The 24,470-nt window shown below is 36.5% G+C and overlaps 2 protein-coding genes across 3 annotated transcripts; both read right to left on the reverse strand.

Moving 5' to 3' along the window:
* Positions 1–421: 421 nt before the first annotated feature.
* Positions 422–18,563, reverse strand: LOC125663154 (uncharacterized). Of its 2 annotated transcripts, XM_056145979.1 has the most exons (4): positions 18,048–18,563; positions 2,747–3,086; positions 1,475–1,648; positions 422–650 (listed from the first exon to the last, which is right to left on the reverse strand). In XM_056145979.1, the coding sequence occupies exons 2-4, from the start codon at positions 3,027–3,029 to the stop codon at positions 439–441; spliced, it is 669 nt and encodes a 222-aa protein (XP_056001954.1). In that variant the 5' UTR covers positions 3,030–3,086; positions 18,048–18,563; the 3' UTR covers positions 422–438. The 2 variants fall into 2 exon arrangements, with proteins under 2 accessions (XP_056001954.1, XP_048751416.1); XM_048895459.2 differs by lacking the exon at positions 18,048–18,563 and having other exon boundaries at positions 2,747–3,122.
* Positions 11,682–18,059, reverse strand: LOC125662568 (uncharacterized). The gene is made up of 3 exons (XM_048894816.2): positions 17,708–18,059; positions 15,032–15,205; positions 11,682–12,000 (listed from the first exon to the last, which is right to left on the reverse strand). The coding sequence occupies exons 1-3, from the start codon at positions 17,988–17,990 to the stop codon at positions 11,789–11,791; spliced, it is 669 nt and encodes a 222-aa protein (XP_048750773.1). The 5' UTR covers positions 17,991–18,059; the 3' UTR covers positions 11,682–11,788.
* Positions 18,564–24,470: the final 5,907 nt, after the last annotated feature.

Consider the following 24,470-nt stretch of genomic DNA (forward strand, 5'->3'; position numbering starts at 1 on the left):
GCAAATAAATGTTGCAGTAAGTTTCAAAAGTTATATATAAAGTCATCATTTTGCAAATTATACGATCTTATTAGCAAATACAGCTTGTCGTAGGTCGAATGCTGTCTGACGTTTTCATTCCAATTGTTAGGCCGTTGCTTTCAGAATGATTTTGAGTACGGATTATTCCGTTTACTTGGTCACGCCTCACGGAGGATGCAACCTGCCAACCTGGAATGCTTAATCCTTGATGGTATTGAATACGTGGTACACACCATTCTTGTTGAAAAAGAAGGACCGCATCTCCTAAATACAATGATGCAAATCAATGTGTATTATTAGACAGAATATTACGGAAGCGAATAAACGCTAGCTGAAATTTTAATCAATTTATTTTTTATCAATGAAAATTATTCCAATATCACATTGTGATATTTTGCTGAGCATAATCACACCATGCTAAACTATTTCACACATGTAATGATACATATGTGAAAGTGAGGCATCCACGCATGCGTTCGCGACGCTGTTGTACCGAATGTAAATTTCTGATTGGGAATTTGACAGAGACAGGTGGCAGTAATACGGGTTTGGAATGGGCGTTCCGTCGTGGAATTTCCACACCGTTCCTTCCTTCTTCCCTTGAACCCACACCGCGTGCACAAACGGTCCTGAAATAACCACAAGATTGTAAGTATTAATAAAATATTTATCGAAGTAGATGCATAAAATCCCTGTGTTAATGAAAAAAACCCAGTGACCAGTCTCATATTTTCCATAAAGAATACAAAATTAAAAGTCGGACGAACACGGACCCCTGGACACACAAGAGATATAATCAGGTATCTAGGAGAAAGCATTTGCTGTTGACCGGTCACCCCCGACTTGGACCTTATATATTTGATCAGGTAAACGGAGTAATCCGTAGTCAAAATTATTATGTAAATAATCGTAATATGTATGATATGAAAAGTGAAGATAACGAACGTGATCAATCTCAGATACCATAAGGAATACAAGATAAAGAGTTGGACAAACACGGACCACTGGACAAACGAAAGGTGAAATCAAGTGCATTGGATGAGTAAGCATCCCATGTAAAGGATATAGATATCACCAGATGTAGGTAGAATCAGACCTCTTCTATACGGATGAACTCGGGACAATGGAGTGCCCCTCATCGTGACAACATTTTTGCAGTACGGCACCATATTTCCATTTAACCTTACTACTTGCTATTACATCTTACACCTAGAGTAGTGATTTTATTTACCGTGTTCATGATGATCATTACGCTAACAATAATAATCAAAACATCATATATCTTAATTACTTAATATCGTGTTATTTTTCATGTCATTGTTTGTTATAATCAAATATGATTAATATACTCATTTCGTAACAGACGGATCATATTTCTTGAAATATGCTAACTCGCTTATTGGCATAATGACGTAATACTATACTTGATGAAAAACAACAACTAGGAACCTACCTAAGTGGGTCTTAAATATATCGAATTTCTGTTGAGAATCAATTCGAATAAGATCCCCGCCATCTGCATTGCAGTGGTTCACCGCATCCGGGTACTTGACGTACACAGAAACATACTTCAGACAAATCTTGAAATATGTGTATTGGTGAGTAGTGTATCCTTGGGGACACTTGACTGAAACAAGATATGTATATATGACAAATGTAAGCTATATGGCTGCTTCAGGGATGTAACTGAATTCCTCAGAAATCAGAGAAAAACTGGTCAAAATGGGAGGAAAACACCTCACCCTACCTGGAAAAATATCATTTTCTGCCACTATAGATCAAATCCAGCGTGTTTTTTTTTTTTCAAAAATCGAGCAAATCAGAGGATTTCCTCTGAAAAGAGGAAAACTCACACCCTGCTGCTTGAAGTGAATGTAATACATTAATAAGTTGTGTTGTATTTCAATTTGGACAGATGAAATATACCTTTATATATTAAGTCCTCGTATGTCTTAATTTCTGATACTTAACCTACAGCTGATCAAAGTTTATGTAATTGAGCACGACATTTTCTTGATTTCTTAAGAAAAACGGCATCGTTAGTACTAGAATGCGCTAGAACAATGTATGTAAAAAAAAATGTATGTAAGGTGTAATAAAAAATACCAGTCTAGATGTAATATGTAATAGAAAACACTAGTCTAGATGCAATATGTAATAGAAAACACTAGTCTAGATGTAATATGTAATAGAAAACACTAGTCTAGATGCAATATGTAATAGAAATACCAGTCTAGATGTAATATGTAATAGAAAACACTAGTCTAGGTAAAACTTATACGGTACCAATTTTGATGCACCAGATGCGCATTTCGACAAATAATGTCTTTTCAGTGATGCTCAACCGAAATGTTTGAAATCAGGTGTAAGATGTAAAAAAAAAAAATAATATAAAAAAAAAAATACCCCACTAATCTAGGTGTAAGATGTAATAGAAAACACTAGTCTAGATGTAAGATGTAATAGAAAACACTAGTCTAGATGTAAGATGTAATAGAAAACACTAGTCTAGGTGTAAGATGTAATAGAAAACACTAGTCTAGATGTAAGATGTAATAGAAAACTCTAGTCTAGGTGTAAGAAGTAATAAAACACTAGTCTAAGTGTAAGATGTAATAGGATACTCTAGTCTAGGTGTAAGATGTAATAGAAAACTCTAGTCTAGGTGTAAGATATTATGGGAAACACAATTATAGATTTCAGAAGTAATATATACAATACTTACGTGTACTAAAAGACATCCAATCCATGCCAATTTTAGCAGGTCCTGAAAGCGGCAAATTACAGCAAACACACTCCTTTGTAACAGTATTGCGGCTGACTACATGTATAGAGTGTCTATGGTACAAACATTGTTGAACACAGTAGCTCAAAGAGAACGAATTATTTTCGACAGTCTGACAAGAACTGGTCGGGATAATGTCTATGCGTGAAAACAGATGATTATCTATAGTGGTCAGCATTGGATGTACAAAGATAAGGAACAACAATACATCTATCATCTTCATTGTCGTTGTCTGATGGTGCTCTGGACTGATGTGTTCTCTCCTATAACTACCGCGCACCTGCACTTAATATTCATATACACGATCTATAAAGAAGACAATATCAATATCAGTCAATATAAGGTTATCTGGATACATTTGTCATGAAAAAATAATCACCAGTTAATGTTTCATGATGCGAAAAATATTGAACAGTGGCTGTTTTACTCACGAAAAAATGTTGACCAGTTGATAGTTGGAGTTATTGACTGATGCACGATCTTAAACTGTACTATATGCAAAACTTTTGTATGGAAGGTGAAGATAACGAACATTGCTCAATCTCATAGCTCCTATAAGAAATACCAAATTAAGTAGGTGCCTAGAAAAAGTTAATGTCCCCTTTCGACCAGTCACACCTTTCGTGAGCCCTATATCTTGATCAGATAAACGGGGTAATCCGTAGTCAAAATCAGAGTGCAACCAAACAATAGGTGTGCTATGGTAATTCATAGGTTACAGGGGATGCTTACTCCTCCTTGTCACTGATCTCATCGCAGGTGCCTAGGAGGAGTAAGCATCCCCTGTCGACCGGTCACACCCGCCGTGAGCCATATATCCTGATCAGGTAAACGGAGTTATCCGTAATCAAAATCAGTGTGCCAAGAACGGCTTAACAATCGGTATGAAACACGTCAGACAGCATTTGACCCAATGATAGGTTGTATTGACGAACTAAATCCTTATAACAATCATAATAAAATCCACAATGCATTAAAAGTGTCTAACCAAAGCCTCATTTTAATCAGAAGAATTCCAGTGTATTTTTAAATAAGACTGAATTCTCTAGTATAATCTTGAAAAACAATGATGCAGTCATTATGTCATCTCCTTACTAATCAAAGTACTTAAAGTACTCGTGGGAGTTGAACATTGTGGAAATTCAGTTAGAACAGACAGCACTGGAAGGGGAGGGGAATAAATGACTGAATATTATCATGATTTTAGATACAAATCAACTGTTGTTGTTTTTCAAAGCGTTACAACAGCAAACATGGATAATGGAAGGCCCATGGACCACAACGCTCCTTGAGTAACTGAAGTCGTGTTGTTGTTTTCTAGAATTTCACCCCTTTATATTCTCATGAAAAATGTGACCACATATTATGGCCCAAACATTCAAATCAATATGGTTATCAATGCCTTGCAGTTATGAAGAAGTTTTTCCCCTGTATATATACATTCAAGTTTAATCCTAGTTATAGCTAATTCTAAGGATTCATTACTTGAAAAGGTAGTCCAATATGCTAAACTGTCACCTGAGTATACTACAGTCCTGTAGAGGATCAATGGAATGGAAAATAATTGTATAATAACTCAAAATAAATGAAATGCAAAAAAATTAAAAATTGTCGGGCATCGGAAATGCACAAGCTGAGTTGCGCAAGGAATGGGCATAGAGGGAACCGGCAGAAAAGTTTTCAAGAATTATCAAGCAGGGAGCAAAATTTTGCGTACATAAATTTCAGCCGACTTAAATCCTTTGTGACCTTGACCTTTAACCCTTGACCAAAATCAATAGGCTTCTTTGTCTCATCAAGGGTGATAATCCATCTAAGTTTAATTGAGATCCTATAATTTGTTAAAACATTATAGTGCCGAAAACAAAATTTTCTCCAAATTTCAGTCTATTTATAGCCAGTGACCTTGATATTTGACCTAGTGACCCCAGAATCGATAGGCTTCCTCATCTTACTGAGTGTGACAATCCATCTAAGTTTGAATGAGATCATATAATTTGCTCAAGAGCTATGGTGCGGAAATGAAATGTTGATGCGTGCCCGCCTGCCCGCCCAAAGGCACTTCATCAGATCATAAGCCGAGTTCGACTTCATCGCAACTCCGCTAAAAATGAAACACTAGTCAAATAATGTTATTTATTGCCAAGGTATTTGGGATATTATACTGTGGCTCAAACAGGGGGTGAATGAACCTGACAGTATGGAAAGCATATAGTGGAATCAGACTTGTGATGCTGGAAATCTATAGTGATTAATAAACTATACATGTACAAGATCCATAACTATTTTTTTTTTCAGTTTGTGAGGGAGAATCCTCATGTCTCTTTCATCAGTAGACAAATAAACAATGTGTTTTGACCAGAGCAATTTCCAATCCTTTTTGCAGCATAAATTCAACATTGTGGCAACTGGGTTAAACTTTGATAGTGAAGTAATACATGGCAGCACCTTATCCCATGCTCTTAAAATTTCTGTTTGACACACACTCATGACATCCACTCAAACATTAGAGAGTGCAGCAAAATCCCATTGTAATAGGGGATTCAAAATGGATAACTGGTACAAAATATGGTACATACTATTCAAAAAGGATAATGAATTTGACATATTGATGTCTTGGAAAAGGAAATTCTGACATCGGGGCTCTAAGCGTTTTCAAACATTGTCATTTGATAAAAGTGTTCTACATTTTTAAAAATAGAGATTAATATGTCTTTACATACATAGGTGAGAAAGTTTCCATTATTCCTAGTCGAGACATACCATGTATGCGCAAAAAATTCATAAACAAATATCACACTACTCACGTAGAAAATGTGGACCTTACCGTCATCAAGCGCAGCGAAACACGCCATTTCGAGATTATAGTCGACGAAAGCTCGGTAACAGTAATGAATAAGGTACACTCATTTTGTATCTATTTTGTTACTTTCTTTATTAAAAGGAACAGTTCTCTAATGTGTAACGTGCAATTACTACGTAATTCAATAACTTGAAGCATGAAGCAGTTTCACTTTGCCACCGGATATAAGAAATTTTATTTCGTATTCCGATCCCAATCGAAAGTTGTTGACTGGGAATGACGTGTTTTAATTCAATCTACATGTAACATCAAGCATCTTTTATATCACATTAAAAAAATCCCAAATATATACACATACACAATGTTGTAGAGTTATTTCTTGTAAATTTTCTGAGGTTTCGCACCATATTCGATATTTCGCGCCACGGTGTCAATAGGGCTTGTGTGCAGTTGTCGTTCGTTTCCCTATCAATGTTTATAGGTGACGCTGCGCTACAAACGACAATTTTCAACCTTATCTTTTATTTTTCTATGTCTATCAGTATCAATTTGATCGAAATCTTGTATTCAAATTGATTTGAATACAATATCATTGCATTTATTTACATGTCAATTATCAAAATTAGATTAATTCAGAAAAGTTACATGGATTATTTAATGGCGGATGTTTATAAAAGTTTATGTTGATTTACCTAGGAGTAAATCAGCTGACACAGAACCCCCACTGACGACCACTATACAAATCAATACAAATTACTGCGCAGAAAAGTGCGTGATGACCCAGGGAGATTGAACATAGTTCAACTCCCAAAAATAACATGAGGTCTAGAACAATGTAGGTTACATGTGTCAATGAAATATACATTCTAGATCACAGGTGTCAATTTAATGCAAGGAAATAATACAAAACACTAACCATTAGAAATACCTTTCAAACATTAAAAATGAAAAAAAAAATAAAATTTGAAGCTCAAATCGTGTCAATACCTATGCTGAAACTCATGTTTCGTCGAGACAAGCAAGTGATCATGAACTTTCAAATCTCTTTTGGATTTGATATTCTAGATAAGAAGTTTCGGTTACAAATGATTTATATTTCGCATGTATAAAGTTGTGACCTTCATTTTTAAAACGCATCTACCATCGACAGATTTGTGGATTTCATTATTTGGCATATATCAATGATATATTTGATTTTTTTTTTTGCATCCAAAGAATCACTGTACTTTTCAACCAGCTGGGGAACTTTAAACACCAGGTGTTAAAAGAACTGCGATGTTCAAAATCAACATTGGGAACGTACTAGAATATTTATACATCATCTGAAACAAAGATCAGTTTATTGTTCCATTATGTAATCTTGAATTTTTGTTTACTAGATGCTTTATAAAACAATGGAATATATTTTTAAAGGTAAGATAAGTCACCTCATTCAAGTCATTTTCCCAATTCCCAATGTTTACAATCTGCCATCATTTGACAAATGTTATAAAGATATCATAAACACTAAACTAAGAAGTAACTATTTACTTAACTACGATTTACACATGCGTAACATTATTAGTAGTTCTTTTTGTTCATGTGGTAAAACTACGACGTGTATATATATATATATATATATATTTACCCATGAAAGGCAAAAATAACGAACAGTGATCAATTTCATAACTCCTATAAGTAACAGGGGTCGAAATTAACTTTTTCTACCACAGGCTACCTATGGGTAAAACATCCACAGGGTAAAATGAAAACCCACAAGCAGTGCTCTTTGTTCATGTTTTTTAAACCAATGATTTTCCCCATCATTACTGAGTTTAGTGGGTCAACAGGCATCGATTGGACAAGACACTAAGTTACGTAGGTCATATGGTGCAATGTTTAGATCTTTTGATTATCGCACCTCTAATCCACAATCTTAAAGTAGATTTACAAAAACAACAAATTCCATGATTATTCTAGTATTATTGAATAATGAATATCTGTATAAACCTTTTCATTCGCCCAGGTGTCTCATATTTACCATCTACTGTTTTTAAAAAATTCAGACAAGTGTTTGATTTGATTAGATATTATCATTACAGTTTGATATGCTAAGTTAGTTTTAGTACATTTTGATAAACGTTTTAGACGTTGACAGAGGTACAGTATATTAGTGAAGCGTAGCGGGAACGATAACTCTGGGTAGAGTATGCATAATGAGATGTCCGACCCCTAAAGCATTTGTTTGACTCCGAGTTTCTTAAAAAATCATAAAAGAAAAATCTAAAGCATCGCGCTCAAAATCACACGGCCTCTCATCTCTGGTTGGCGCTGGTTCGAGTCCCGCTCGCACCGGTAAGTGAGAAAGTTTCCCAGTTTACTTTCGGAAGGTCGGTGTATCTTCCTAGATACATTGTATCTGGGTTCCTTCGTCCACCAACAAAAACTGGGCACCACCAGATAACTGAAAAATAGTTGAGTGTGGCGGAAAATATCAAAACAATCAATCAATCTAGCAATACTTTATCCATAAAGTTAAAGTTCATCTGTTGATCTTTATGTACTTCTTGTATGTATACAGTTGCTGTTGTAGCACTAGTTTTGTTTAGAAAGGTAAAATTCACGGGATATATATTGAACCTTTTTAATTAAAAAAAAAACCCACCCCAGTTTGCGTGTGCTCCTGCAAAACAAATTCATTTTTTGAAATATTTGAGGACATGATCTGCACTGCTTGAAGCCAGCATTGTTCATAAAGCGGTTTAAAGTTCCTAAAAAGTATACAGGGGTGAGGCGTGGCAGTTCATACCCTAATGCATTTTGAAAAATGAAACAGATTCCTTATATTTACATTCAACGTTCATTTGATCAGAATTCCCAATCGCCAAAATAGTCGTAGAATTTTCTGCTAAAGGTATTATGATTCATACGCGCAGTTTTTATGACATTGCATTCATAAGGATATGATTATCTTTACAATTGAAAAATATATGGAAGGCAAAAGCAATGGATTAACTTTAAATGGAATTGTGAAATGGAATAAATATATAAAAAAAAAAAAAGACATCCATATACAATCCACTTACCAACCTACTTCTATCACATACTGTATGTTCATATAAAGTACGTTCATCATTGAACAGGTTTAGAAGGCGTATGGATATATTACAAGACGTATGAATGCATTATGTATTGATATCTCTTAGAAATAAAGGACAAATATACCAAGCACGGTCCGTGCAAAATATTGTTCATTTTTCAAAATATTAAATTTTCTTAAATATGAGATGGGTTTTGAAAATACTTGTATCTAGTCCTTAATTAAGAGTAAAATTTAGAAAGCATTTTGCTTTAAGCAGTCTGTTTTAATCAGGATGTCTTGTTGTCCAGAACTGAAAACTAAAACTTTCTCATTTTTCGTTGCTCTGTAGAGCTATATGCCTGAGATCCAAGATAACAGCTCATTGGACATACAGAAAAATCGCAAAAAGAATTTCATAAGGATTTGAATGAAATTAATGTTTTCAAAGAGATATATTATAAGTAAAACTTCCAAATTCAACCACGCATAGATATATAAAGTGGCTGCTATTGAGAATTCTATAATTCACTTTTAACATTCCTTGGATGTCTGTAATCGCCTTAGTGTAGTAGGTGTACAGTTATCTGATAACAAGACAATCGTATTATCAGCTAAAGTCAATCAGAGTGAATTCACTGAAAACAGATTAAGTTGTCTCTAAAGCATACGTCAGTCTTTTAATCCATAGAGTACAAACGCGATGCGAATTTCTTTTGTAGAATTTAAACTTTTGAAGTGATACAAGATCAGTCGTTTTTATTTTTCGTGATGAATTCAATTATGTAGCCGTCGTGAAGTTAAAGGATCATACTTTCTTCAGCAACTAAACATACCTAGTAAAATTTTCCAACATATATCACACACAATAAGGTGTATCATCCGTTTGGATCTGCATGTAGAGAATAAGCATATATTTCGTTGAATATACTTATAGGTTATAGACTTTGTATGGGAAAATATGACGACCGAGTTTTTTGTCGCGTAGACGGACCGAGCTTGCGACGTCCGTCCGCGACAAAAAACGAGGTCGTCATATTTTCCTACACAATGTCTATAACCTTTTTATTATATAATTTCATTTAGAAACTATCAATAATTTATTTTTAACAATTTCTTTATTGATTTAACTGAGTAAAAGATGGAAAACTTTGAAAATTAACGACGTAGTAATTTGCTTGTGTATTGATTGTGACGTAATGTTTGCGGGCCGGAATGTTTCCGGGCATATATCACACGATATATGCCCGCAAACTTTTAAAGAAAAAAGAAGAGATGAAATTGAAAGTATATAATAAATGCATATATATATTCTATTTGAATATTCTATACGAAAATCAAAAAGAGTCCCTATCTTATTATTGTATTCGTTATACGAATCATGGGATTGATCACTGTTCTTTATGTTCATCTTTTCATATAATTAGAATGATCGTCGAAAAAATATATTTTTGTTTGCAACGTCTTTGTGAAAGGCTTTTAGGTGTGGCCTTCAACTCATTTAGGTATATATCTATTAACAACATCAATGTTCATTCTTATGTCCGATATATCCCAGTGAAATCGGCCTAAAAGGCACCACCGAGTCATCCATATCTGCTTCATATTTGGATATTTTATGGAATATAGATGTCAATAGCAAACTAACATCGAAACATTTTGAAAAACAAGATGACTTAAGTTTCCACCGCAAACCTTTATCTATGTAAGGTGAAGATAACGAACAGTGATCAATCTCACAACTCCTACAAGCAATACAAAATAGATAGTTGAGCAAACACGGACCCCTGGACACACCAGAGGTGGGATCAGGTGCCTAGTCCTGAGGAGTAAGCATCCCCTGTCGACCAGTCACACCCGCCGTGAGTCCTATATCCTCATCAGTTAAACGGAGTTATCCGCAGTCAAAATCAGTGTGCCAAGAACGGCTTAACAATCGGTATGAAACACGTCAGACAGCATTTGACTCAATGATAGGTTGTATTGACGAACTAGATCGTAATATATGTAGCAACATTCAGACCGTCATCACCTGCATGTGGAGGTGGTGCAGCAATTTACATGCAACTTGTTCGCATGTTTCATAGCTTTGTGTCCTTTTTTGTGCGCCACCTTTATAATATTATTAGTGTTTTTTAAATTTATATTGGCTGGGATCAATTTGTGTAATTTACATGTTTATTTGCTCATATACAAACCTAGTCATTAGTAAACGGTTGTTTGTATTAAGTTGTCCCAGCCAATTAATTTCGTATATTTTGGTCGATTACGTCAATTTGTTTGAACTTGTTTTATTACGTCATTTGTTTGATCATGATAATAAATGACATGTTCACTTAAGATGTGTTTTTCATTAGACATTTCCTTGATTATCCAATCACAAAACCTGAGCTACGTAATGCCAGAGTTTTTTGCTCGTATACGGGTTCCCTATTTCAAAATTGCGGAGTATAAATGGTGTCTATGTCTCTCAACTGATTCGATACGCGATATCATGTTCTGCGTATGATCTTTTTTTTCTAATCGAGGCAAGCTACTGATCACTGATAAGTTTGATCACCGTAGTTCGTTATCTTCACTTTTCTATAAAAGTAAACAGGCTCGTGAAATAAAACTAACGGTCCTTATCGTACTTTTAAAAATCGCTTTGACAGTTTCTATAAATTTGGAAAAAGTTTCAGTTGAATTAAAAATTTTGTGGTTTTTAATACACTCTTTATGTAGCATCAGTTCAATACAAGGTATTTAGCAAGGAGGACTGCTTCAGGAGACGGATAGCTATTACACCAGTTAATGTGACGTCAGTGAGCATTGTCTCTGTTGTCGCTGTTCCAGATTCCGTTCTAAGATTTACTTTCTATTCCACTGGAAGGAAGGGTAAAGGTTGTTTTGTAAAGAAAGGAAGTATGCAGTGCACATGCGGCGCGCTGTTGACGTCACGCAAATCGTATTATAGTAAGTAGTAAGTAATGCTGAATATTGTAGCATTGGAAAGGATAATGCACAAACGACACTTTTTTTCATGATGTTTATTTTATTTTGACTATTTGTGAAACTGAGTGAAATGTGATATCAGCCACATACAACAATATAATACGGATGTAGTTCAGCTGTATTTTTCCTAAAGTAATTCACACATGTAGTGAAACATGTTTGAAGGTGGGGCATCTTGGTAGATATTGTCGTCATTTTTGTACCGGAAGTGAATTTCTGTAACCTCATTAGACTCTACGATGGGACAATAATCTGGGATTGGGAATAACGTTCCATCATGAAATTTCCATACCATATCCTCTTTCACCGCCTGAACCCACACCTGGACCATGGAAGATCCTGAAATAAGAATAGCAAGCGAACAGTAAAAGGTAATTAATTTTTTAAAGGATTATGCATGATGACGACTTTTCTGTCCCCTTCCGCCTGAGAAAACTTAAAATTTTACAACTTATTATAACAAGAGGCCCAGGGGCCTTATAGGTCACCTGAGTATCATGTAACAACCTTCCAATGTTTGAATTAGGTTTGTGTTTAAATATAAGAATTTTACTTTTGGGTGGAAGAAACATTGAATAGCTATGTGGTCAGCCCCGCCTTTGCACCAGAACCCCTGACCCAGGGGCCATAAATTTCAGTTTTGAAAGAAGCATCCTTGATCATCATTATCATACTATTAGTTTGTCTACTTAATACCCAGCAGCAGAGGAGAAGATTTTCAAAGAAATAAAATGCATTTTCACTATATGATCAATAGGGCCCCACCCTAATACCAGAACCCCTGACCCAGGGGCCATGAATTTCACAATTTTGAAAGAGGCATCCTTGCTCATCATAACCATGCTATTGGTTTGTCTACTTAATACCCAAGGACAGAGAAGAAGATTTTCAAAGAAATAATGCATTTTCACTATATGACTTATAGAGCCCCACCCTAGCACCAGAACCCCTGATCCAGGGGCCATGAATTTCACAAATTTTAACAAGAGGTACTGTGAGTTATGCTCACTAAGAATACCCCCCGCTTACCCCAATCTCCCAAAGGGTGTTGGTAATAGGTATAAACTACCTCTTTTCTGAGTGTTGCTACTTTGATGTCCAGTGCGCATGACCTTTGACCTTTTGACCCCAAAATCGATAGGGATCATCTTCATCCCATTAGTAGTCCATATATATGATATGGTGACTGTAGGTGGAAAGGATAACGCTTTAGAGCCCGGAAACCATATTGCTACTTCAATGTCCAGTGCCCTTGACCTTTGGACCCCAAAATCGATAGGGATCATCTTCATCCCATGGGTAGTCCATATGTTTGATATGGTGACTGTAGGTGGAAAGGATAACACCTTAGAGCCCGGAAACCATATTGCTACTTCGATGTCCAGTGTGCTTGACCTTTGACCTTTTGACCCCAAAATCGATAGGGAACATCTTCATCCCATGGGTAGTTCATATGTATGATATGGTGACAGTAGATGGAAAGGATAATGCTTTAGAGCCCGGAAACCATTGCGTCTACAGACGGACGGACGGACGGACGGACAGACGGATTCCAGTATCCCCCCCCGGGGGGGGTATAAAGAGGCATCCTTGCTCATCATTACCATGCTATTAGTTTGTCTACTTAATACCCAGAGACAGAGAAGATTTTCAAAGAATTTCTACATTTTCACTATATGACCAATAGAGCCCCACCCTAACACAAGAACCCCTGCCCCAGGGGCCATGAATTTCACAATTTTGGTAGAGGGCTCATTGCTCATTATAATTATGCCCACAGTTTGGCTTCTTGATGTCCAGGAGTAAAGAAGAAGATTTTTTAAAATTACACTCATTTTGATGGTTTTTGCCATTTTCACTATATGACCAATAGAGCCCCCCCCCCCCCCCCCTAACACAAGAACCCCTGCACCAGGGGCCATGAATTTCACAATTTTGGTAGAGGGCTCAATGCTCATTATAATTATGCCCACAGTTTGGCTTCTTGATGTCCAGGAGTAAAGAAGAAGATTTTTTAAAATTACACTCATTTTGATGGTTTTTGCCCCACCCCTCAGGTCCCAGGGGGGCAGGGACCACGAATTTCACAATTTTTGTTCCCCTTCACCCACAGATGCTATATGCCAAAATTGGTTGAAATTGGTTCAGGGGTTTCAGAGAAGAAGCTGAAAATGTTCAAATGTTAACGCACGACGCACGACGAACGACGACGGACAAAAACAGATAGCAATAGGTCACCTGAATGAATTCAGGTGACCTAAAAACAAAGATCATATCCAATATCCTTTTCCCTAATTTGTCTCGGATATTTATTAGATCTTATTGTGCAAAGCCTCATTTCAACTTGTTCTGTGTGTGGTCAGTTTTTAAATCGAGGTAAGCTACTGACAAACGAGTTGATGGTACTGGGGTTTCAACAGTCTCGATTGAAGTCAGCATTTCGCACATTCTATGGTCGTTATAACGATCTAGTTCGTCAATACAACCTATCATTGGGTCAAATGCTGTCTGACGTGTTTCATACCGATTGTTAGGCTGTTTTTCGCACACTGATTTTGACTTCGGATAACTCCGTTTACCTGATCAGGATATAGGGCTCACGGCGGGTGTGACCGGTCAACAGGGGATGCTTACTCCTCCTAGGCACCTGCTCCCACCTCTGGTATGTCCAGGGGTCCGTGTTTTCCAACTATCGATTTTGTATTGTTTATAGGAGTTATGAGGTTGATCACTGTTCGTTTTCTTCATCTTGCACGTAAACTCATTTAATCTGAACTCTTAAATAACCAGCAGTGAAATGTCTGTGTGATATTATCTACATTAAAATGATTGATTGGTTGATTAAATATTGTTTAACATCCCTCTCGAGAATATTTCACTCATATGGAGACGTCACCACTGCCGGTGAAGGGCTGCAAAATTTAGGCCTATGCTCGGCGCTTATGGCCGCAGGGAGGGATCTTTATCGTGCCACACCTGCTGCAACACGGGGGTTCGGTTTTTTGCAGTCTCATTCGAAGGACCATCCCATTTAGTCGCCTCTTACGACAAGCATGGGGTACTGAGGACCTATTCTAACCTGGATCCCCGCGGGATACATTAAAATGAACCGAGACAGTGGATGAAACAATGTAGATAATGAACAGTGATCAATCTCATAACTCCTATCTTAATTGATCACTGCTCATTATCTTCACTTATTTATGTAAGGTATTCGTTTATGATACATTGAAAATATTTCGAAACTACTTTTCAAACAAATATACCCATGTGATACCAGGCATATGGATACTGCATTTTTATTTGATTGCTAACTCGTGTATCCGTATAATGAAGTTTTACTATAACTGACGCAAAATGTAGAGCCTACCTAAATATGCCTTGAAGATATCGAATTTCTGCTTTGAATCTATTCGAATAAGATCTCCGCCATCTCGTTTGCAGTTGTTCATCGCTTTCGGATATGTGGTACTCGTGGAAACGTATTTCAAACAAATCTTAGAATATTCACATTGGCTAGTAGTGTATCCCTCTGGACACGTGACTGAAATGAGATACATGTATGTATATATCTATATATCAAGTCGATAAAACACGACAGCATCAAAACGTACTACTTTCCAACACTTTGTACGACTATTCCTCACAATAAATTAATGAATAAGCTTGATGTCAACGTAGACTGTCGTTTCTTCAATAAAATTGGAACACGTACTTCAGCTTCTCCAATGTCAACTTCCCATATTTATGTAGAGTATGTTGATATTACATGGGTTTCAACAGTCTCGTGTAAACTCAGCATTTTTCAAATTCTATGATGATTGTAACGATTTAATTTACCAATACAACCTATCATTGGATAAAATGCTGTCTGACATGTTTCATACCGATTGTTATAGGCCCTTCGTTACACCCTGGTTTTGATTAAAGATTACTCTGTTTACCTCATCAAGATATTGCGGTCAATGCCGCTGTCACCGGTCAACAGGGGGTGATTGCACCTCGTAGACACCTGATCCTGATTTGGTATGTCCAGAGGTCCATGTTAGTCCACTCTTAATTTTCTATGCAACATAGATCTTATCAATGAATGGACAACTCAACTTTATGGCCAACTCAGCTGGGTCACTGTTAGCTTCCCATATCTATGTAGCAACATTTCATTATGCCTTCAACCCGTTGGGATCATGCTTAGAATAGGTCCTCAATTTCCCTTGCTTGTCGTAAGAGGCAACTGAATGGGGATGTCTTTCGGATAAAACCTGACTGCCTAAGGACCGTAATCAACCAATCTTCATTCTTTATCATTTATATGACTTATGAGATTAATCACTATTTGTAATCTTTGGACGTACTTTAACAAGTTTAGAATTTAAAATAAATCCAATATTCCTTTATCTCGTTTAGTTAATGTTCATACACCCGCCCAAAGAAAGGATGTTTTCAGTTTACGTAGAATAAGAAACACACATGTAATATACATGCCCGATACTGGTATAAAATTTAAAGATGGATAGATGCATCATAGTAAAGTCATAAAGTATTTGCCGTATTATCTCTGCTTCCAAAACCTGTGTCTACGAAATTCGTTGCACTATTTTCTGTAGTTTGGGAGTGGAATTTGAGGTGTTTGTTTTCTTTGAATATTAATTTTTACGTCCCATTCGAGAATTTCTCATTTTTGACATATCAAGATTTAGGGAACTTCCACAAAGTTTGACCTACAGATGGCGCTCAGAACCATAGTTCAAAGTTATTTATAGTGTTAACGTCAGTGGTGGATTTAAGCCGCCCCCACCCCCTAAGATTTCAAATTCAAGGTAAATCGTGGTATCTTGTTTAGAAAATGTACTAAACGATAAAAGAAGCAATGATTTCTTCCACTTCCGGAGAAATAAATAACAAAATCTTTCGATTTCTTGAAATACTTTATTGGGAGAACTTAATTGTTTCCAAAAACCCTTAAGATTTGCGTCATTTTTATTCATTTCACCTTATAAAAAATGATAGAAAATAGTACAAATGACTGAATATGAAACATAATTCAAACTCTATAAAACCTGTAAAATCCAGGAGCTTCCGGTGGCCCCCAGACCCCCTGCCACATAAAGTGGCGCCCCCGTAACCACAATTCCTGGATCCGCCCCATACCGTATATCATGACAAAGCGTTTAATGGTGATTACTCTCCTTTTTTATGGAGCGTATGAACTATAGTGATCTTACTCCTACATCTTGATCAGGTAAATGGAGTTACCCGTAGTCAAAATCAGTGTGCCAATAAATGGTCAAACAGTCGGTATGAGACCCGTGCAGACAGCATTTAAGCTAATGATAGGTTCTATTTGAAAATTAGATCGTTATCACGACCATAGAATTTGCAAAATGCAATGGATCAAGCGCTGTTTCGCGCCAATTGTTGTGCCGTTTGTGGCGCACCAATTTTGCTTACAGGTTACTCTGTTTGCCTTATCGGGATAAAGGGCTCACGGCGTGTGTTACCGGTCGACAGGGAATGCTTACTCCTGCTTGGCACTTGGTCTAACCTCTGGTGTATCCAGGGGTCCGTGTTTGCCCAACTCTGTTTTGCATTCCTTGTGGGAGTTGATCTTTGTCTTCCCCTTTCTTGAACTTCAGCATTTTGGAAATTCTATGGTCATGATAACGATTTATTTTGCCAGTATAAAATGCTATTGGAACAAATGCTGCCTAATGTCTCCCATACTAATTGCTAGGTCGTTCTTCTTACACTATTTCTGGGGTTTAGACTACGGATAACTCCGTTTACCTGATCAATATATAGGGCTGTTGACGGGTGTGGACGGTCAACCGGGAATCCAACCTCCGGTATATCCAGGGGTCCGTGTTTATCCAACTCTCTATTTTGTATGCCTTACAGAAATTATTAGATTGATCAGTTTGTCATCTTCACCTTTTTATGACATTTAGGTTTTCAACATTTCCTTTACTTGTTAGGAAAAACGACATGCTTAGTACTAGAAAGACCTAGAACAATAGTTTTAAGAAGTAATATATACAATACTTACGTGTACTAAAAGACATCCAATCCATGCCAATTTTAGCAGGTCCTGAAAGCGGCAAATTACAGCAAACACACTCCTTTGTAACAGTGTTGCGGCTGACTACATGTATAGAGTGACTATGGTACACACATAGTTGAACACAGTAGCTCAAAGAGAACGAATTATTTCTGACAGTCTGACAAGAACTGGTCGGAATAGTTTGTATGCGTGAAAACAGATATTGATTCATGGTTGTCAACATTGGATGTACAAAGATAAGGAACAACAATACATCTATCATCTTCATTGTCGTTGTCTGGTAATGCTCTGGACTGATGTGTTCTCTTCTATAACTACCGCGCACCTGCACTTAATATTCATATACACGATCTACGAAGATGACAATATCAATCAATATTAGGTTATCTGTATACAGTTATAGTTTTTTATACATGAACTAGCATGGTATTTATTCGGAATTGTATCCTCTCTACATATATATAGTTTTTACCGCCGTGGTGGTCTAGTGGTAGAGCGTTCGCCCAGCATACGGATGGTCGGGGTTCGAATCCCGGCCACGACAGACCTAAGTAGTTAAAACAGGTAGTGACAGTTCCATCGCCAAACGCTCGGCATCAGGTGTGAATGTCACAGTGACATCTCCATATGAGTGAAAAAGTTAAACAACATACAATCAATCAACATGAATGCCACGGGTCCTCGGATATGGTCTTGAAAACGGATGTCCCGTATCACAGTAGGTATGGCACGCTAGAGAACTCTTACAGTTCAATGTTTAACATCTCTCTCTTGAGAATTTTTCACTCATACGGAAACGTCACCACAGCCGGTCAAGGGCTGCAAAAAAAAAAAAAAAAAAAAAAAAAACAAGGTACGATTGTATACATAAAGAGGCCTAAAGATTTTCTCTCAATAAAATGTGTCTGGAATTAACCTTAAGGAGCGTTTTAAGAAAGTAGAGTATAAACCAGTTATACTATGTTAACAAAATCAGAATGATGTTCCTAATTGAATAGGATTATTGCACCATGAATAAGACATTTCCCTCCTCTTTTTTTTAAAAATAAGCCTGAAAACTGTCAAATGATGTATATTGTGTATTATTATTAGATGAAAAACATGCTTGAATATGAATTTGCTCGACGCATGCTCTGTATGTTTTCTGAAAGGAGAACCACCTGAATTTGTGGATATTTTCATTGAAAATGGCATTTTTGCAATTTTATGCCAACTTCAAGCTCTCGTCATATGACACAAATCATTTTGTTGATCAAACTGAGCGGATTTGGAATTTGCTGATATATTCCTTATTTGAATGACAGGGTTTGAGGTCCAAGTGAAATCATCGATATTTTGGGCCAGATGACTTTAGACACTATACCTACTTCTTTAGGCCTATGCTCGGCGCTTACGACCTTAGAGCAGGGCGGGATATTTATCGTGTCAAAACCTGCTGTGGCATGGGGCCTCGGTTTTTGCGGTCGCATCCGAAGGACCACCCTAATTAGTTGCCTCTTACGACAAGCAAGGGGTATCGTGGACATTTAAATGTACACTGTACGAAATATATCAATATTTTCCAATTCTACGTATTGTGTATTCTGGGAGAGAGACGGGAATGAAAGGTAACGAACAGTGATAACACCAGGGGAGGGAGTACTTTAAAAAGCAAGGAACACCTTTATCAGGCTAAAGAAAATTTGAACCAGCAATAACCGAGTGTGACCGGTCGACAGGGAATGCATACTCCTCCTAGGCACCTGATCCCACCTCTGGTGTGTCCAGAAGTCCGTGTTTGTCCAACTATCTATTTTGTATAAGTTATAGGAGTTGTGAGATTGATCACTGTTCGTTATCTTCACCTTGATAAATGGATATTTTTCTGTTCCAAATACACGGTCCGTATTTGCCACCATTTGCCCAACTCTCTATTTTGTAATTAATTATAGGAGTTATGAGATTGATCACTGTTCATTAGAAGGAAAACCAAATTCAAATTATTCAAAACACTTATACTTCGAGTACTGTTATACGGATGTGAAACATGGGAAATGAACAAGTTAGACAACATGATAGAGATATCCCAGAACAAATTCAAAACAAGAACAATGAAGATAAAATGGGAGGATCGGGTGAGAAATGAAGACCTATCACAAAGAACAAAAATTACACCAGTTAGTGAGGAAGTAGCAAGTAGGTGGGAATACACACACGGAGACAACCTCCTACTGTTACATCACATTGGGATCCAGAAGGGAAAAGAAAACATGGACGACCAAAAACAACATGGCGCCGCACAGTAGAAAAAGTTTGGATTATATTTTGTTTCTATTTCTTTACATGATATCAACATGACTGTAGTATAATGCAGATAGATACCTGTACGGTATAATTCTTATATAGTGTATGTTAATATTTAATCAGTTTTAAAATCCCATTGTGAAAATTAGAAGGCGTAAGAATACATTAGAAGGCGTATTAATACATTTTAGATACAGAAGGAATTTAAAGTAAGCACGGTCAATGTTGCATACCGTAAATTTTTTGAAGTGTGAAATTTTCCGGAATTTAAATGTATTTTAATGAAAACGACTCGCTATCCAGAATTGAAAGCTGAATTGGAGAATTGTTTTCAAGAAAAAAGCTCATTAGATATACAGAGAATTGCACAAAGAATTTCGCGCAGATTTGAATAAATTGATGTTTTCAAAGAATTATATTTTAGATAATGCTTTTCAAAATTCAAACACGCATATATATATAAAGTGGCTGCTATTGAGAATTCTATAATTCACTTTTAACATTCCTTGGATGTCTGTAATCGCCTTAGTGTAGTAGGTGTACAGTTATCTGATAACAAGACAATCGTATTATCAGCTAAAGTCAATCAGAGTGAATTCACTGAAAACAGATTAAGTTGTCTCTAAAGTATACGTCAGTCGTTTAATCCATATAGTACAAACGCAATGCAGATTTGAATTTCTTTTGGAAAAATTTAAATGTTTGAAGTTAAAAAATATTCGTTTTTATCCTTTGTTGTGTATTTTCCGATGTGTATTGTTATCTAGAAATGAAAAGTCAGCCATGATAGAGTTTAAGGAACATAACCGCTACAGGAAGTAATTACAGGTATGACGTACGTCCTGTAAAACATTCCAAGAAGAGTCACACACGAGGAGGTGGAATTTACCGATAGGATCTGTCGAGAATAAGGCATATATTTCGCTGAATAGCATTCACTACAATAATGTGAAGAAACAGTGTTTTAGTTCTAATGAAGTTTTGTCTTGTGTCATCTGGTAAACAATATTTGAAAAGGAACACTACACAGATTCCATCAGCGGAGATATATGACTAGAAGTAAGGCATACACCAATCTAATTGAAATTAGATGTTGGATCCGCTTGCATACTCGCTAAACAAACATCTAAAAACATCCCATAGAGGGTCACGTCAGAGGTCAAATTTGGTATTACTCTAGACTTATCGGCTTCAACAAACATGCAACGATTTTGTCAGCGGTGATTTCATTGGTCAATCGAATTTGACCTCTGACGTGACCCTCTACGGGATGTTGTTAGATGTTTGTGTAGCGAGTATGCGAGCGGATCCAACATCTAATTTTAATTAGATTGGGCATACACCCTCTTGCAGTTTATAACCGCTTAAAAGATTCAGACCGAGTGTGTCTGGATATTATAAAAATAGTACAATATAGTAATCTTTCACTAGCCTCGACAGCTCATAGGTTAGAGCTTTTGCTTCGTATCCGGGATGTCGTGAGTTCGATTTCCACTCGTGTCATGGTGGGCGTGAAATAGGTTAGTGACTGTTCCTTCGCCGAACACTCGACATTCAGAAGTGAGAGTCGCGAGTCTTTAAAATGAAACCGAGGCATCGTGCCACGGCAAGTGTTGGCACAATTTACTTGGTACAGTTCTGAGTGTCGTACATACGTTGAAGTTTGTACATGTGGTACTTCAGCTGTTCTTCGATCACTTTCATGAATTTAGTTCCTTGTTGAAATAGACACATTCTGTTTTCAGGTTTTCTTTCTCAACACACATACATTCTTTAAAATTTAGCAAAATATGATTACGCTGATATCAATGAAGAAGTGAAAATAACGAGCAATGATCAATTTCATAAATCCTATAAATGATACAAAATTGCAAACACGGACCCTTTTACAGACAACATCGTAAATGGCAATTGTGTAAGCGGCAAGACAAATTTCTGGAACCGCTCGCATATGTTCACGTCAAAGTGACCGTACGTTTAACATATACTGTGTCTTAATGAAACAAACACCAGAGGTCGGATCAGGTGTCAAAGAGGAGTAAGCATCCCATGTTAACCGGACACTACTGCCGAAGCCATACTTATAGATTTAGCTTGATTGAATAAGATTGAACCCAATTAAAAAGCGAAAATAATGATAGTGACCAATCCCATAAAGAATATAAAATTAATAGTAATCCGTGGTTAAAATCGGTGTGTAAAGAACGGCCTAACAATGACTATAACACGTCAGGTAGCATTCGTCAGAACAGGTTGCATTTACAAACTAGATCATTACAACGACCATGGGATTTGCGAAATGCTGACTTAAACGAGACCGTCGAAACCGCTGTAACATTCAGTTATTATAGGATTAAACATTCTTTTTGAAGAATTTATCGATGAGTAAACTCCGGACATTTTACTCACAAACTGAATAAAAGTGCGAAGCAAAATGAATGTTTGATTCTTATAATTCCAATTCATTCACTTTATTAACGTTTGCAAAAGTTTGAATAGTTTCCCCGTACTATGTTAGTTGTTTTCAGGCGTGTATGTATACATCGCGTTTTCGGATTTATTGATGTGTAAATTCTTGTTCAGCTTTATTTTTGTCCAATCAAAACAATTGTAATAAATAATATTGGAATTATATGTCAGTAACCTGCCCCGGTTTTAAAATTGATCATATATGCAAAACATGCTTTAGCGTATGGAAAAAGTTTACAAAAATAAAATAATATGCAGGTGATAATGGAGTATTGCTACATAAATAAGGAAAGTTGAATTGGCGGTGGAGAGACTGAAGTCATTCCGTTTGTCGAAACGCTGAGTTTTTAGCTTGACCTTGTCTTTTCTATATATTCAATAAAACATCCAAGTATGAAGCAGATGTGGAAGACTATGTGGTTTCTTTTATTTCGTGTTCACTGGGACATAACGCATCGACATTTGAATGAAAATGGGTATTGTTAATAATAAAACGTCGATATGAAAGAAAAAAACACACACAAAAACGCGGTTCCAGTAGTTATTCCTTGGATTCACATTAACCTGAATAGTCGTCAGCATTGCCGGTGAAGGGCTGCAAAATTTAGGCCTATGCTCGGCGCTTATGGCCTTAGAGGAGGGAGGGATCTTTATGGTACCACACCTGCTGTGACACGGGTCCTCAATTTTTGCGGTCTCATCCGAAGGACTGCCCCATGTAGTCGCCTCGTACGACAAACAAGAGGTACTGAGGACGTAATCTAACCCGGATCCCCACGAAAGCTGAATAGTGAAAGGAACAAACTTCACCTTACCAGACACAGAAAAAGAGAGGAATCACATTTTCATAATTAAAGTCAGCATTCCGCACATTCAGTTTATAGTCGTTATAATGACATAATTTGGAGATACAACCTGTCATTAGGTTTGTTTGTTTGTTTGTTTCTTTATTGAAACCTTGAGAAACATGTCATTCGTATGGTACAGTTTTATAGTAATCAAGTAACAATATATACTATTGTGAGTATAACCATCTGCAAATAGTAACGTGGAAAGAATCATGTGACCAAATATGGAGGATGGACAAACATATAATATCTTATAAGTTTCTTAGGCTCAGTGCATTTATCAAAAACCTTGCTAGATTACATAACGCTTTTCTTTTTCTTATTGAAAAAAGTTGCACAAGTTTGAACGTGGATGGTCGAGTAAAATAGTATCGTTTGATGTATGTTTTTCGTAAATAGGAATAATAGGGTTATGACAGAACAAAATGGTATTCGTTAAAATCACATTTCTGACATTTTCGTTGAAACCTTGCTATGTTTGAGTATCGACCCTATTCTATCAACAGCTCATGTGCAGATATTCTAAATTTACTCAATATTATAGTAAACAAAATTTGGTAAACATTTTCTTAAATAGTACTGAAGATAAAAACTATCAGGTAGATGCTTGTATACATTACATTCTGGAGACCTTTCAAAAAAATGAATGCATATCTTGTATAAATAAATCATTTAACAATTGATTACAACTAGACAGAAATGCTCATTTCTTTTCAGCATACTGATTATTCCAAATTATTGAAGTCCTAAATTCTGCAGTAAGGTCCTGACATCAGTTTACCAATTGTGATGTAAGTCAATATCTTCTAACATATGATTATGCAATGAATTAAAAAAGGTTGAATCCTTCTCTCTGCCATGCGAATTGTTGGATCGTTCTGTGCACACTGATTTTGACTATTGATTACGTACACTGTATAGGGGATTACTTTCACGGGTTGCAATTTTCACGATTCTCTCGTGCGGTTTGATGAGTATAATACGAGTTACCTCTCTTTGTCCGTAGCATAACATCATGTACATATGTACCAAGAAGTATAAACATATTTTAATCTTTAAAGTTAAATGCAGGCTAAGACATGGACACCAAAGGCGCTAAATGAATGCAGCATACAAAAGTATGTTCCGCACTGTTCTCGGAAAATGCA

Source organism: Ostrea edulis, chromosome 8 (assembly GCF_947568905.1).
Source record: "Ostrea edulis chromosome 8, xbOstEdul1.1, whole genome shotgun sequence".
In the NCBI taxonomy this organism is placed as follows: Eukaryota; Metazoa; Mollusca; class Bivalvia; order Ostreida; family Ostreidae; genus Ostrea; species Ostrea edulis.

Bases quoted from the DNA above. Each gene is read 5' to 3' on its own strand.
- LOC125662568 (XM_048894816.2), bottom strand. From the start codon at position 17,990: ATGAAGATGATAGATGTATTGTTGTTCCTTATCTTTGTACATCCAATG. The intron at 15,206-17,707 runs GTAAGTATTGTA...ATCTCATTTCAG, and splicing joins TTGGATGTCTTTTAGTACAC to TCACGTGTCCAGAGGGATAC. The intron at 12,001-15,031 runs GTAGGCTCTACA...TTCTTATTTCAG, and splicing joins TATCTTCAAGGCATATTTAG to GATCTTCCATGGTCCAGGTG.
- LOC125663154 (XM_056145979.1), bottom strand. From the start codon at position 3,029: ATGAAGATGATAGATGTATTGTTGTTCCTTATCTTTGTACATCCAATG. The intron at 1,649-2,746 runs GTAAGTATTGTA...ATCTTGTTTCAG, and splicing joins TTGGATGTCTTTTAGTACAC to TCAAGTGTCCCCAAGGATAC. The intron at 651-1,474 runs GTAGGTTCCTAG...TGGTTATTTCAG, and splicing joins TATATTTAAGACCCACTTAG to GACCGTTTGTGCACGCGGTG.